The sequence below is a fragment of the Pan paniscus genome, chromosome X (genome assembly GCF_029289425.2).
Source record: "Pan paniscus chromosome X, NHGRI_mPanPan1-v2.0_pri, whole genome shotgun sequence".
Taxonomy (NCBI): domain Eukaryota; kingdom Metazoa; phylum Chordata; class Mammalia; order Primates; family Hominidae; genus Pan; species Pan paniscus.
This window is the reverse complement of record NC_073272.2, coordinates 109159585-109175084: the sequence shown is the minus strand read 5'-3', so window position 1 is coordinate 109175084 and position 15500 is coordinate 109159585. Positions and strand designations below refer to the sequence as shown.

The 15500-nt window shown below is 39.7% G+C and overlaps 1 protein-coding gene across 16 annotated transcripts in view; it reads left to right on the top strand.

The window, feature by feature from the left end:
* Positions 1–15500, top strand: part of ACSL4 (acyl-CoA synthetase long chain family member 4) — a 110427-nt gene that overhangs the window by 49374 nt on the left and 45553 nt on the right. For 6 of the 16 annotated variants that reach the window (XR_010111199.1, XR_010111192.1, XR_010111198.1 and 3 more), the window contains 8 exons: positions 1011–1250; positions 1490–1667; positions 3017–3126; positions 3255–3393; positions 5978–6128; positions 6282–6405; positions 9931–10002; positions 15211–15350. Coding sequence is in view for 8 of the 16 variants with exons in the window: in XM_063601555.1 (XP_063457625.1) it covers positions 1011–1250; positions 1490–1667; positions 3017–3126; positions 3255–3393; positions 5978–6128; positions 6282–6405; positions 9931–10002; positions 15211–15350 (1154 nt within the window). In the remaining 8 variants the exon portion in view is untranslated. Of the gene's footprint in view, positions 1–719; positions 1251–1489; positions 1668–3016; positions 3127–3254; positions 3394–5977; positions 6129–6281; positions 6406–9930; positions 10003–15210; positions 15351–15500 lie in introns of all 16 variants that reach the window. The other 10 variants (XR_010111196.1, XR_010111197.1, XM_063601557.1 and 7 more) reach the window with 3 other exon arrangements.

The window sequence follows — 15500 nt, the reverse complement described above, 5'->3', positions numbered from 1 at the left end:
GATAGTTGACTCATAAGTGTTAACTTATAATGGCCAAGGGCCAGGAATTAATACTACTTCAGACTTGTATTACCACTCCTAGGCAACTGGTGCAGTTTTGAGCACAAAGTGGACATGTAGGAAATGATTTTACAATTGTATTGCTCCCATGTGGGAAATAGTAGATAGTAAATAGCATTACCTGAGAAATTTACCTTAATGAAGAACTCAGAATAATGTTTCTGGGTTGACCTTTGAGAAATAAATCTAAGTTGATAGTTTCTGCCCCACCCCCCCCCCCTTTGGATATAAACCTAACACTATTTAAAGATGTCTAGTTTACATGCACGTGTTTAAGAGAAATCTTATTATTGGCATACCCTATTCTACCAAAGTTTTGACAAACTTAAATATCATATTCATGCATTTGTGTAAGCATTAAGGTTGTTATTCAACTCACAGAATGATATGCAGAGTACCAGTACACCTAGAAACCTAGAAAAAAATAAATTCAGAAGTTGATGTGCTCAAAGACATTTACGTCAATAATGATTACAAATGGAAAATGCCAGCCTTTCAGACCAGTTATTTCAGCTTTCTGTAATTAATTGTGTAAACTAATAAAGACCTGAGTATTTAAATCAATTGTGCTATCAACTTGTTAATACTCTTGTTTTTGTTTTTTGTTTTTTGTTTTTATTTTTCCTGCTCTCTGCTTGGTTCATTGTCATCACCTACAGGCGTACTTTATTGTCGGCTTCCAAAGATTACTAACTTTTATCTGTATCACTAAGATTGAACTGCCTTGGCTGTACTGCTATTCTTACTGCTGCTTCTATTATTGCCTTCTTCAGCACAATAAGGCTTTCAAAAGCCAAAGAATAACAAGAAATAAGCACCATTTTAGAAGCCTTTCCACTATGAAACTTAAGCTAAATGTGCTCACCATTATTTTGCTGCCTGTCCACTTGTTAATAACAATATACAGTGCCCTTATATTTATTCCATGGTATTTTCTTACCAATGCCAAGAAGAAAAACGCTATGGCAAAGAGAATAAAAGCTAAGCCCACTTCAGACAAACCTGGAAGTCCATATCGCTCTGTCACACACTTCGACTCACTAGCTGTAATAGACATCCCCGGAGCAGATACTCTGGACAAATTATTTGACCATGCTGTATCCAAGTTTGGGAAGAAGGACAGCCTTGGGACCAGGGAAATCCTAAGTGAAGAAAATGAAATGCAGCCAAATGGAAAAGTTTTTAAGAAGGTAAAGTATTTTGGTGCTTTTCATTTATGTTTTAAAGAGGAAGACACATTTGTTTTATCATAAATCGAGTGCGTTTTAAGTATGCTGGCATTCTATTATAGTGCTGTGTAAAACTACCCAGAAGCCGCTCATAGCTTCTGTATGTTCATTTAAGAGCATTTTTAGAGTTTTATGCTTTGGATAGTATTTTAATTGCTTGTTTGAATATACTAATATTAGAGAATGTATCACTTTAACAGTTAATTCTTGGGAATTATAAATGGATGAACTATCTTGAAGTGAATCGCAGAGTGAATAACTTTGGTAGTGGACTCACTGCACTGGGACTAAAACCAAAGAACACCATTGCCATCTTCTGTGAGACCAGGGCCGAATGGATGATTGCAGCACAGACCTGCTTTAAGTACAACTTTCCTCGTAAGTGCCTTGTGTTTTTGGAGGGGGGAGAGAAGGGTCTTTGCTTGCATGTGAAAATTGTTTTGAGATGCTCTTGTTTTCAAAGTAGGTGTTGTTTAGCCATTTTACACATAAATTATGTCCATAATACGGCATGTAATATTGTGGCTAAAAGATATCCGATGACTCCTGTTAAATATGGTAACTTGTAAGAACTAATATGGGAATTGGCAGCTTTAAGGGATGTGATTTACACTTTTATTTTCCAATTGGAAATGAATTGTAACTGAACGAGTTGGAGTTTGGGGGTATTTTGGGGGGGGGTGATATACAAAGAGTAATGATTAAAAGAACAAAAAACCATTTCTCAGGATAATTCAAATTCATTGCTTCACTTTGAGACCTCTTATTTGACTTATTCTATTTTACGTGTGAAATATGCATGTGACAGCTGGAATTGGCATTAGATATGTTAGAAAGTAAAATTCAGTATATTTCTAATACTCAAGCATTTGTTGTTGCCATTGCTTAAGAAATAAACAATGTATTGTCACATACTAAGTACTTTGTTGTTTGTTGAATGAAATATAACACTGTAAGATAGGATTATAGAGCTTAAATTTCAAACAAAAAATAGATAATATGAAAATGATCCCCTATGTACCCATTACCCACCCACTTTCAACGATGAACAGCTTGTGAAAGTGGCTATTTTTAACCACGTTGTTTCTGGTTACCAATCTAGAGCTGAATTTTCAGTTCTTTCTAAGTTTAGCAGATGTCCTTTGATTCTAACTGATCTTGGTTTATGTTATCTCTGGTGGCTCCTAAGGAGTAGATCTCCTTGATCTCTCTAATTAAGGTGTGGAGGTCACCAATCACATTGGACATTGGACTCACTAAAACAGCTTCTTAGAAGGAGTAAGAACATTATCTGTGGCTGATCTTATGACTTAAGATCCTCAAGATTTTCAAGGACTTATCCATTCTTTGGAGGCTATGGCCAATGAAAGTGTGTATCAAGGAGAAGCCCTAGCTGGGCCAGTCTGACCTGAATTAAGAGTTCAGCCAGTACCTATTGGCCTTGAGCATCTAAATTGACAGATTTTTGATCAGCTGTGGCAGTGCGAGTGTTTCTGGGTTTCTTCAGGTTTAGGAAGTGAGAGTTCTGGGAATTTGTAAGGAAAACTTTGGGCTCCCAGGGAGTTTGAAGCAAGGTTGAAGGATGGTAACAGAGACTATGAAATCAAATTAAAATATACAATGTCTTTGTGTCTCTAAGTGTAACTATTATTAAAGACTGACTTCAATAATATCCATTTCTAATAGATGTTTATTACTTAATATTTGTGTTTATTTTTATTATGTAGTTGTGACTTTATATGCCACACTTGGCAAAGAAGCAGTAGTTCATGGACTAAATGAATCTGAGGCTTCCTATCTGATTACCAGTGTTGAACTTCTGGAAAGTAAACTTAAGGTAAATATGAAATTTCCTTTTAATTCATGGTTGCGTTGTCTGGCAGGACAGAAAAATATTCATTCAGTAAGTGAATTTTTGTTGCAGGCTCAAGTTTAATAGCTGTTTTTTTTCTTTCTGCTCAACAGACTGCATTGTTAGATATCAATTGTGTTAAACATATCATTTATGTGGACAATAAGGCTATCAATAAAGCAGAGTACCCTGAAGGATTTGAGATTCACAGCCTGCAATCAGTAGAAGAGTTGGGATCTAACCCAGAAAACTGTAAGTAAAGCAGTAAAAACAATTTTATTTACCTATTCCAAGTTTGTTATTTTTGTAGGTTAGGGAAACAAATGACATGAGTAAATCCACAAAAGTTCTTTGACTGAAAAAAAAAAGTTCAAAAATCTTTAAAAACCATCAAGACCATATATGATTAAGATTTTCCCTCCATTTCTCCTCAAAAAAAATAAGTTAGTAAATTTCACTAAATGGTTGAGATGTAATCTGTGGTTCAGACTTTATGGCAGTTGCTGCCAAATGTTTCTTCATTTTTTAAATAACCCACTATAACCTTCCAATTTGGGCCTCATAAAAGAAAAATATTTCAGGCCTTCCATTCAGTAAACTTTCTGAAATAAATGCTTAATGCTAGTTATCTTAAGGATGTTTCAGAGGATGCAAAGCTGTTTACCAAGATTAATGCTTGGATTTATTTTACCACTGAGGTGGTAGTTGGTATTTCATTTGAAACAAGTAAGTGTACCTTGTAGCAAAATGTCAGTTGGCCATCAGGGCAGAGAGTTGAGGAAATTAATACTCCATTTGAAGAGTTTTCTTATCATGTTTAATGCGATGGTCAAAATACCATACTATAATGAGAAAAGGATTCATTTTTGCAGGAGAAAATGTTGGTCGAACCTCTACTCAGCTTCTGAACATTTTACCATTAGAGAATGAGCATGCGTTTATAATAACAGGTGTTATTATACACATCTGCCATGTGTCCAGAATGGCAGAGAGTCAGATTTTACCCTGCTTGCTGGCAAACAGATGAGCCTGCAAAACTTCCTGGTGCCATAGACTTTTGGGTCTGAGATGAGGGACAGTTTTTTACTCACAACAATAGCAGTAGCCAGAGTATCGTATCAGCATTTGTGTCATAAGAGAGGAACTCTGAGCTTAAAGAGCCTGAATATCTTATTATCTTATTGTACTGGACAGTAAGCATGCCTGCTGTTTGCTCTGGGGAGAGACACTATCTCTGTGGAAATATCCTTGTAAAGATAGTCTGGAACAAAGTCAATGTCTCTGCTTGCAAGATGTGCAGAACATGAGACCCATAGAGAATTGTTTTTCTACACTAGGTTGACCCTGTAAGATTGGGATAAACTTGACTGAGAAGTCCTGATTGGTAGGGATCAGTTACAGTTCTGCTGATTGACCACAAAGGGTGTTGGCAGCAAGCTAAGGGGTCAGCAGTCTTCATAATTTTGTGTGAGCAATAATGTAATAGGCCACATATCCTGCTTAGTTCTACTCATGTCTGCAATAGATAGGATAGATATGTTTTTGTGGTACAGACAGTTATTATGATGCCACTTTTTTGCATATTTACTTAAAAGTGGGCAGAAGCAAAGTATCACATGTGCTTAGATTAAGAAGAATTTAGCTACTGCTGTTGCTTTGGTTAATCATCAGAGGAAATATGCAGTCCTTATTTGCTTGGTTTATAAACTATGACTATATCTTTAAAAAGCATTAAAATTAGCCAGTTTAAGTGTAACTGTCTTTGTTTCAGTGGTATAGCTCACTGTTTTAAAAAAATGTTATTTTAACTGGTGTATAAAAATGTAAATAATTTGTGTAAAGATTTTTAAATGTGATAATCCTGTTAAACTTGTATTTCATTCTGATGATATATCTGTGGCTTCTTAGCCATTTTGGTATATTCTTGGAAGGAAAAGTGGTTACTAGGCTAGCACTATACACTGTCTTGAAAGTGGAAGCTCCAGGGTGCTGTTTAAAACTTATCACCTTCGAATTTTAGCATTGAAGTCACCTTAAAGATCAGATCCAGTGGTTTTCAATCAGGGGCATATATGAGAATCACTTGTGGAGCTTTGTTCTATCCCACACATATTGAATCTGAATTTTCAGAAAGGGGGTTCAGAAATAGTATTTTACTTAAGTTCTGCACGTGATTCTGATACCCACTAGTGGTTAGTAACCACAATCTGTCCAGCTGTCTTATTTTAGAGATGAGAAACTGAGGCCTAAGAAGTTTATACGCAATACTCTGTCCTCCTGATACTCCAAAGTCCCAGAAATCTTTCCACAACATTGCTCTGTATACAACACTGTGGAGAGGCAATGCACAGACAGAGATTAGGTTAAACATCCAGAAAATGGGCCAAATTGAGTCCAAAATGCTCACTGTAACCAGAATTTGATAAACATTTTTGTTTTCTAGCCCAGGCTGGAGCACAATGGTATGACCATAGCTCACCATAGCCTCAACCTGCTAGGCTCACCCAGTCCTCCTGCCTTATCTTCTTGAGTAGCAAGGACTGCAGGTGCATGCCACTGCATCCGGCTAACTTCTTTAGTTTTTGTAGAGACAGAGTCTTGCCATGTTGGCCAGGCTGGTCTCGAAATCCAGGGCTCAAGTGATCCTCCCAACCTTGGCCTCTCAAAGTACTAGGATTACAGGCATGAGCCACCTCACCCAGCTCGTTTTGATGATTTAAAGCAAATACTGTCTATTGATAGTTTATCGTTATGCAAAATCTAAATATCCTATTATTCTTTAGTAATTTAACTTTTGAACTGAAGTAAATGTGATGTTTTTCATTCATTCATTTAGTGGGCATTCCTCCAAGTAGACCAACGCCTTCAGACATGGCCATTGTTATGTATACTAGTGGTTCTACTGGCCGACCTAAGGGAGTGATGATGCATCATAGCAATTTGATAGCTGGAATGACAGGCCAGTGTGAAAGAATACCTGGACTGGGGTAAGATAATTCTTTAACTTTCTTCTTAGAAATCAGAGTTCATGTTCAGCATTCTCTAAACTCAATCTATATTAAAATGATAAAGTTCTTGGTATTTCTAACTTCAAATGCCTTTTCAAGAATGGTTAAAATATTTCTCTTATTTTGTTTTAGACCAAAGGACACATATATTGGCTACTTGCCTTTGGCTCATGTGCTAGAACTGACAGCAGAGATATCTTGCTTTACCTATGGCTGCAGGATTGGATATTCTTCTCCGCTTACACTCTCTGACCAGGTGACAAACTTTTCAGTATATTGGCATGATCATATGATCCTGCATAGTTTGGCTGAGAACATATTACTAGGACTCGAGATATTTTAATTCAGCTAAAGCTTTCTCCTTGACCTCAAAATAGCTTCCATGAACAATATGTAGCTATAGGAGATTACCCTGTAGATTTGTTAGCATTGCTTTAGCTATATATTTTAAAATTATTTCTTTTTTCTTTTCTTTTGCTCTGTCACCCAGACTGGAGTGCAATGATATGATCTTGGCTCACTGTAACCTTTGCCTCTCGGGTTCAAGCGATTCTCCTGCCTCAGCCTCTGGAGTAGCTGGGATTGCAGGTGCCCGCCACCATGCCCTGCTATTTTTTTTGTATTTTTAGTAGAGATGGGGTTTCGCCATGTTGGCCAGGCTAGTCTCGAACTCCTGACCTCCAGTGATCTGTCCGCCTCAGCCTCCCAAAGTGCTGGGATTACAGGTGTGAGCCACTGTGCCCAACCTTAAAATTATTTAAAAATGAATAATTACTTTTATCTTTTTCTACTAGATTTTTACTCTTGAGAACTACGATAGAGAATATAAATACAATGAGCCTTTTTGACACACTACCCATGAGCATTGGTGGGTTTCTGGGAGGAGATATGTTAGGGTCTTGGCCCAGTTTTCCCGAGATTTTTCTAGAGCAGTACCGTCTGATACAGTAGCCACTAGGCAAATATTTAAATAAAAATTAAGGGCCGGGCGCGGTGGCTCATGCCTATAATCCCAGCACTTTGGGAGGCCGAGGCGGGTGGATCACAAGGTCAGGAGATTGAGGCCATCCTGGCTAACATGGTGAAACCCTGTCTCTACTAAAAAAATACAAAAGAATTAGCTGGGTGAGGTGGCGGGCGCCTGTAGTCCCAGCTACTCGGGAGGCTGAGGCAGGAGAATGGCGTGAACCTGGGAGGTGGAGCTTGCAGTGAGCCAAGATCACGCCACTGCACTCCAGCCTGGGCGACAGAGCGAGACTCCGTCTCAAAAAAAAAAAAAAAAAAAAATTAAGTAAAATTGAAAAAATTTTTTTTATTTGCTTTAGCCACATTTCAAGCTCTCAATAGCTACGTGTGACCAATGGCTACCATATTAGGCAGCAAAGATAAAGAATATTTTTATCATCACAGAAAGTTCTATTGGTAGGGGCTGAGGCATCTCCAAAGGTAGTCTCAGCTCACCATACTAAGTTAGGATTCTTCCTTCTCTCTGTAGTTCATAGCAGAAATCCCAACAATGGGTGGGGCTAACTCATATACGTTATACCCATTTGAAATTACACACCTAATACTATTGTCCACAGTTCTGTTTTATGTCTTCTTTGGAATAGTTGCTGTAGAAAAGCTTCAACCAGGCTTAGGGAAAAAAAAAAAAAAAGAGCCACTAAAGAAGCTGTGGGGTTCTGGATGCTGAAAGATAAAGCAAGTATAGGTAGGAATGACTTGTCTATACGTGGCTCTGCTCCTCCAACACTGGGGGCCCAGCTGTTGTTTTTCAGATCGCCCCCCACCAGGCAATGCTGCCTTTTGTTTGAGAGTCTCCATGGAGCGTGTAGTTGGTAAGATACGTCCTCAGTGTTCACAGTTAGAAATTGTAATACTTTATTTGTAGAAATACCATTTTAGGGAGAGGCTAGATAGGTTGTATACTATTAAAACAAAAAAAAGTTAAATAGTTTTTTTTGGACTTGAGATTCCAATCACCTTTGTGTTTTTTTTTTTTTGATATATGACTTAAAGTGCACAAATATTAAGTGTACTGCTTGATGAGATTTAATAAGCATATACACATATAGACCTCTGTGATCATCACCGTCTAGATTAGGAAAACAAAGAACATTTTCAGCACCCGTGAATGTCCCTTGTGTCCCCTCCTGGTCATTACCACATTGGATTCTCTTTGAAGGAAGAATCCAGCCTTCTTTTAAAGTGGCTTTTTCTGTAAGAAAGCATTCTGTTCCAAACAACTCCTAGCTTTGTACTTTAAGAAACACAATCTTTGTATGACAAGGTGCTGCTGTGTTTGACTATACCACTCAGCTATAAATTCACACTTAAAATCTGCTAGAATAGTAATGGTATGAATAAATACACTATCCGATTGATAGCAGAACTTGACCTGGTGAAATCAAAGTAGACCTATCAATAAGACTAAGGCTTAAACTCTAAAACAAATTTAGTAAAATCTCTGATCATTATGTTTTGTTGTCATGGGTTTTTCTTATGCTCAGAGACATTATCAAAATGTAGAAAACATTTCAGTAAACTTTGAGTATAATTTTTTTTTCCCTTTGTGAATTTGGAAGCCAGGACTAGCCGCTCTTTGATTTTTCACTGCCTTTCTGAGAACAATAGCCTCAGTGTGGGAAAGGAGGGACAGTTGGAGTCTGTTGCTGGTCTGACTTAATTCTTGCTGTCTCTTAGGCTAAGCTAGTACATTAGAAGCCTGTTCAGTAAAATTCACACCTACTTTTTAAATGAACTTTACTGTAAAGACTCTCAATCTTACTAGGAATCTAAAACACAGGAACTTGCTTCACATAGGAAATCAGAAGGATGCAGGAGACTAGAAGCACCACATTTGGAGCCAACTGATGATAGCAATATTGTCATAACCAGGATTACTATGATCACAAGAAGACAAAATAAGTGATAAAATTACTAAGAGTAAAAAAACCAAAGAAGGGCTTCTTGTGGCTTCTGCTATCCTGGAACTGCTCTCTGTAGCAAGAACTGGTCAATAGCATGCAGAGGGCAACTCCGACCTGAAGGACATGAGAGCCCATTTTGTCTCTGCAGAGCAGCCCTCCTGTGTGTGGTGTACATGGTTTCTGTGTAGGTTTCCACTTGCAAATGTGCACATCCTTGCACATACGTAAAATGAGTTATTTTATCTCCTTTATCCATATTAAAGAAAAGTAGGAGAAAGGCAACTTAGTTCTATCGGGAGAACCATCCTCTATATGGCCATTTATGCACATTTATGTGTATCTCTACTTTGTCCCTGGCAGTGTTCTCTGTATCTTACCAACTAGAATATTACCAAATTAGAGTTTCAGTATGATGTTAATTGATGTTCATAGTGGTGTCTTCAAGATGTGGCTTTGCCTATTGTTAATCAAAGAAAGTTAAAATCAACTTCAATTTTGTTTTAGTGTTATATCTGTCTTAATCAAGTTTTTTTGAAAATGTAGTAATAGTCTGTGCTATATTTGATAGTATGTTATTAATAAGAATGTTTGATTCATCACAATATCATTCTCTTGTTATCCTGGATCAAGGTTTCTCCTCTAAGGAAGGTGAAATATGCTAGAAGCAGTTATCTGTAGCACTAAAATACTTACATTTGAGACTTGTAGGTTATGATAGTTGTTAACAGATAATCACAGAGCAATAAAAGCTCAAATTCCAAGTGTAACTTCTGTATTTGTTATTAATACTTGAATTACAACATGTTTTAAGGTTGGTTTTCCTGATCATATTTATTTTTTCTTTAATATAGTCCAGCAAAATTAAAAAAGGAAGCAAAGGAGACTGTACTGTACTGAAGCCCACACTTATGGCTGCTGTTCCGGTGAGTACAGAATATGAATATGAACATAAGAGGATCGTTTATATAATTTATTGATCGTACTTGGACCTTTTAAAAAGTAATACTCTTAGATATGTCTACATTTTAAAATAATTTTACCTTGTTGAAATCACAGCAAATGTGTTCATTAAAATCTTAGGTACCATACTAGGGAAGACAAAATGGCAAGATTTTGAAATGCACGCCTGTTTGAGTTTGCTGATACATGAAAATTAGGTGATGAAAATGACCTAGTTCAGGTTACCTACTGTGAGAATTGGTCAGACCATTTTAAGGTAGAATATATTCTAAAGATCATCTTGTTTAATCTCTTAATTAAAAAAGTGAGGAAACTTTAGGCCATCCTAGGGAGCTGAAGAATCGTATACAAGGTCAAGGATCTAAGCCCTCCCAACTCTCTTGTGGTGATTAAGTAAACTGAAAATTGGAGAGAGCTCCCAAAGGAAAAAAGTTTAATTCTATATATTCGGAATCTTCATGTGAAATACTGCCTTAAAAAAAAAAATGTTACATTTTATAGCCTTGTAATGATGAATTTTGAAACATTTAACACCATGTTTCAGATTTGTGTAATCAAATATGTTCTAGCTTTTTTTATGCTTCAGAAACCTCAGAAAGACTATGTATCACTACTGCTTATATTATGATCAGACTTGAAATCTTACCCCAATATCTTTCACAGAATTACTTTTGTATATGGAAACTCTGAGATTAGATAAGATAGTGTTCAGTCCAAGTTGTTCTGAGAATTACAGATGGAAGATACTTTATGGTCCTTTTAGCTTCTAATTGCAAAATTACCAAATAACAAAGAAGTAGAATAGGTCAGAGAAGACTTTGCCTTTTTATTTAGAGGTTCTGTGTAATTCATAAAGTTTTCAAACAGAAAGAAGAGGCATCTGACTAAAACCATAAAAAAGTTGCTAATAATAGCTAATGCAGTGCTTCCTATGTGCTAGGTAGGCACTGTGCAAAATGCCTTAGATAAATTATCTCACTTAATTCTAAGACTGCAAGGTGGGCCCTGTTACTCTATCTTATAAAGAAGCAAAGTTGCCCCAAAGCCACACAGCTCATAGGTGATGGAATCAAAGTTTGAACTCTACCAATCTGATACTGGTGGAGTATCAGTCTATCAGTCTTCTTAACCACTATGGCTGTCTATTTAGGACTGTTTCACATTCAGAATTCCCTAGCAAACCTTATCAGATAACATAGGAAGAGGTAAGGGCTGAGGTGTTAAAGAAGTAATCTCCGATTTTAGGCCTGAAGGATAAGCACAGTTAGCACATAGGCTGCTTATCCTCTAATTGCCCATTGTCCATTCTTCCCTGCTTTACTTTGTGTCTTGAGGGGCTATGTTCTGTGCACGAATTACCAGTGCGTCCTTGCCTTATGACTTCTGGTTGGGATCGGCCAATTGGAGGGCCTCATGAGAGATCAGAGGGCAGAAAGAGAGAGAGTCTGCACACTTATTACCTTTGCTCCTTTCCTGCTGGGCTGCAAATTTTAGCAGTTGTCAGGAGACCCTGTTGGATAGTCTCCTTCCCGTTGGTTGTAACCAGGTCTTTCCCATGGCTAGAGTCCTCATCCAGGTTCCAACGACACTTGTCTTATGTCTTGCGGCCTTGAGATAGTAATGTTCTCCTATGTTGCTAGTCCATTGGCACCTCATCAAATATTATTGGGTTTCCTTTTTTGCCCCTCCTGTTTCTCCAGAAATAGGCCATTTAAAAAAAAAAAAACTCTTTTTATTGAGAATTATTTTTGGTGGAGTCTGTTTTTTGAGTTTGTTTCTTTCCTGGGTCAGAATGAAAGATTGATTGAATACTATAACATTCACAATGAAAATTCAGAATAAGTCACTACTTATCAGCTGTGGCTCCATTGAACATCATGTAATGTTAGGTTGAGATAAAGGGTGACTTAATGTGCTAACAATAAACTCTGCCAACGTGTTACAACTGTATTATGTTCCTTACTCATCAAGGCCTTGCTGATGTCTATGATTAGTATCCAGTGCTGGAAGGAGCAGTAGACATGGTTCTCACACATCTGTCTCATTCCCAAGCCCCTGCCCCCTCTCCCCTCCCCACCCCCGTTTTTTTTTTAAGATCTCATATGCTTTTTAAGAAAGATGGATATAGGATGTTCAAGTCCTGCTAGGGAATGATTGGGGATTCTGTCACAGATGTAGAGAAATATTTCAGTTATATAATAGTGATTCCTTTTGTGGAAATGGAGAAAACAATATTGTACCATGTTTGAGTGCTATGGTAACCTTTTTTTTTTTTTTAGTATTTATTGATCATTCTTGGGTGTTTCTCGGAGAGGGGGATTTGGCAGGGTCATAGGACAATAGTGGAGGGAAGGTCAGCAGATAAACATGTGAACAAAGGTCTCTGGTTTTCCTAGGCAGAGGGCCCTGCCGCCTTCCGCAGTGTTTGTGTCCCTGGGTACTTGAGATTAGGGAGTGGTGATGACTCTTAACGAGCATGCTGCCTTCAAGCATCTGTTTAACAAAGCACATCTTGCACCACCCTTAATTCATTTAACCCTTAGTGGACACAGCACATGTTTCAGAGAGCACGGGGTTGGGGGTAAGGTTATAGATTAACAGCATCCCAAGGCAGAATTTTTCTTAGTACAGAACAAAATGGAGTCTCCTATGTCTACTTCTCTCTACAAAGACACAGAAACAATCTGATCTCTCTTTCTTTTCCCCACATTTCCCCCTTTTCTATTTGACAAAACCGCCATCGTCATCATGGCCTGTTCTCAATGAGCTATTGGGTACACCTCCCAGATGGGGTGGCGGCCGGGCAGAGGGGCTCCTCACCTCCCAGACGGGGCGGCCGGGCAGAGGTGCCCCCCCTCCCACCTCCTGGATGGGGCGGTGGCCGGACGGGGGCTGCCCCCCACCTCCCAGACGGGGCAGCTGGCTGGGCGGGGGCTGCCCCCCACCTCCCGGATGGGGCGGCTGGCCGGGCGGGGACTGCCCCCCACCTCCCGGGCGGGGCGGCTGGCTGGGCGGGGGCTGCCCCCCACCTCCCGGGTGGGGCGGCTGGCCAGGTGGAGGGGCTCCTCACTTCTCAGATGGGGAGGCCGGTCAGAGACGCTCCTCATCTCCGAGACAGGGCAGCGGCAGGGCAGAGACACTCCTCAGTTCCCAGACGGGGTCACGGCCGGGCAGAGGCGCTCTTCACATCTCAGACGGGGCGGCGGGGCAGAGGCGCTCCCCACATCCCAGAGGATGGGCGGCTGGGCAGAGACGCTCCTCACTTCCTAGACGGGGTGGTGGCCGAGCAGAGGCTGCAATCTCGGCACTTTGGGGGGCCAAGGCAGGCGGCTGGGAGGTGGAGGTTGTAGCGAGCCGAGATCGCGCCACTGCACTCCAGCCTGGGCAACACTGAGCACTGAGTGAGCGAGACTCCATCTGCAATCCTGGCACCTCGGGAGGCCGAGGCTGGCAGATCACTCGCGGTCAGGAGCTGGAGACCAGCCTGGCCAGCATGGCGAAACCCCGTCTCCACCAAAAAATACGAAAACCAGTCAGGCGTGGCGGTGTGCACCTGCAATCCCAGGCACTCGGCAGGCCGAGGCAGGAGAATCAGGCAGGGAGGTTGCAGTGAGTTGAGATGGCGGCAGTACAGTCCAGCCTCGGCTCGGCATCAGAGGGAGACCATGCAAAGGGGAAGGGAGAGGGAGAGGGAGAGGAGGGAGAGGAGGGAGAGGAGGGAGAGGAGGGAGAGGGAGAGGGAGAGCTTTTTTTTTTTTTTTTGAGACGGAGTCTTGCTCTGTCACCCAGGCTAGAGTGCAGTGGTGTGATGTCGGCTCACTACAACCTCCATCTCCCGGGTTCAAGCGATTCTCCTGCCTCAGCCTCCCTAGTAGCTGGGATTATAGGCGCCTGCCACCACGCCCGGCTAATTTTTGTATTTTTAGTAGAGACGGGGTTTCACCATCTTGGCCAGGCTGATCTCGAACTCCTGACCTTGCAATCCACCCGCCTCAGCCTCCCAAAGTGCTGGAATTACAGGCGTGAGCCACCATGCCCAGCCTGTGGTAACCTTTTTAAGGGGTGGTTCTGCTGTCTTCATTTGTGAGTGGCTCTATTCTAATATTGAAAGAACTGCCCATTAAGTTATTCATTATAGCATACCTTAATTTGTACTGATAATTGATATTTTAAGTATTTGGAAACACGTATTTATAAACATGTGCTTTATGTAATAATTCTTAATTTGTGTTAAATAATTTCAAGAAAACATCATTTAGTGGTAGTCTGGGCTGTTTGCTGTTTATTTTTTGTTTGTTTGTTTTGTATTAACCTTCGAGTTGGTATATCTTAAACCTGGTCCTACCTCCAGTTTTCCAAGTTTGTGTGAGCAAGAATTGTGTTCTTTGCTTCTGTTAAAATGTAATAGAAATGCTTAAACTATAGATACTTAGGATTTTAAGAAACTAATGCTTTCTGCCATGCTGTAAGAAGGTCACAAAGTTGTAGTAAAAAAAGAGAAAAGCATCATGAATAGATTCAACATAGTCAGGTATTTTGGTACTGTTTGAGAATAAGTGAATATATTGTAACAGAGATTAATTTTTTTTTTTTTCTGCGACAGCTGAGTGAATTCTCTAAACTCGAGCTAACATTTCTTAAAAATTTAGATTAACTTGGCTGGGCACGGTGGCTCACGCCTGTAATCCCAGCACTTTGGGAGGCCGAGGTGGCGGATCACGAAGTCAGGAGATCGAGACCAGCCTGGCTAACACATGGAAACCTTGTCTCTACTAAAAATACAAAAAATTAGCCGGGTGTGGTGGCAGGCGCCTGTAGTCCCAGCTACTGGGGAGGCTGAGGCAGGAGAATGGGATGAACCCAGGAGGTGGAGCTTGCAGTGAGCCGAGATCCCGCCACTGCACTCCAGCCTGGGCAACAGAGTGAGACTCCGTCTCAAAAAAAAAAAAATTTAGATTAACTTAATGTATAGAACTGAAGAAACCCCTATATCTGTCCTTAGTCTTTTTGAAGTAGTGAACAAGTAGTCAGTGAAATTAATTACATAATTAAAGAAACAAATATGTCCATTATGCTAAAGACTTTTACCCAAGATATTGCAAGTAAGGTATCTTCAACTAAAGACTGTCTCCATTCTTTTCAGATTATTGAATATTTTGTTTAACTTTCAGGAAATCATGGATAGAATTTATAAGAATGTTATGAGCAAAGTCCAAGAGATGAATTATATTCAGAAAACTCTGTTCAAGATAGGGTATGATTACAAATTGGAACAGATCAAAAAGGGATATGATGCACCTCTTTGCAATCTGTAAGTACATTTCATAGGCTCTGTGGTTTGAGCCTTTAAATTTTTTTATGGTTTTAAATCCAGAAGATGAATAAATAAATGGCAAGTTAATTCATTTGAATATCACCACCATGATCATAAGGTTGAAATTCTCTTTTCTGCTAAGTCTTA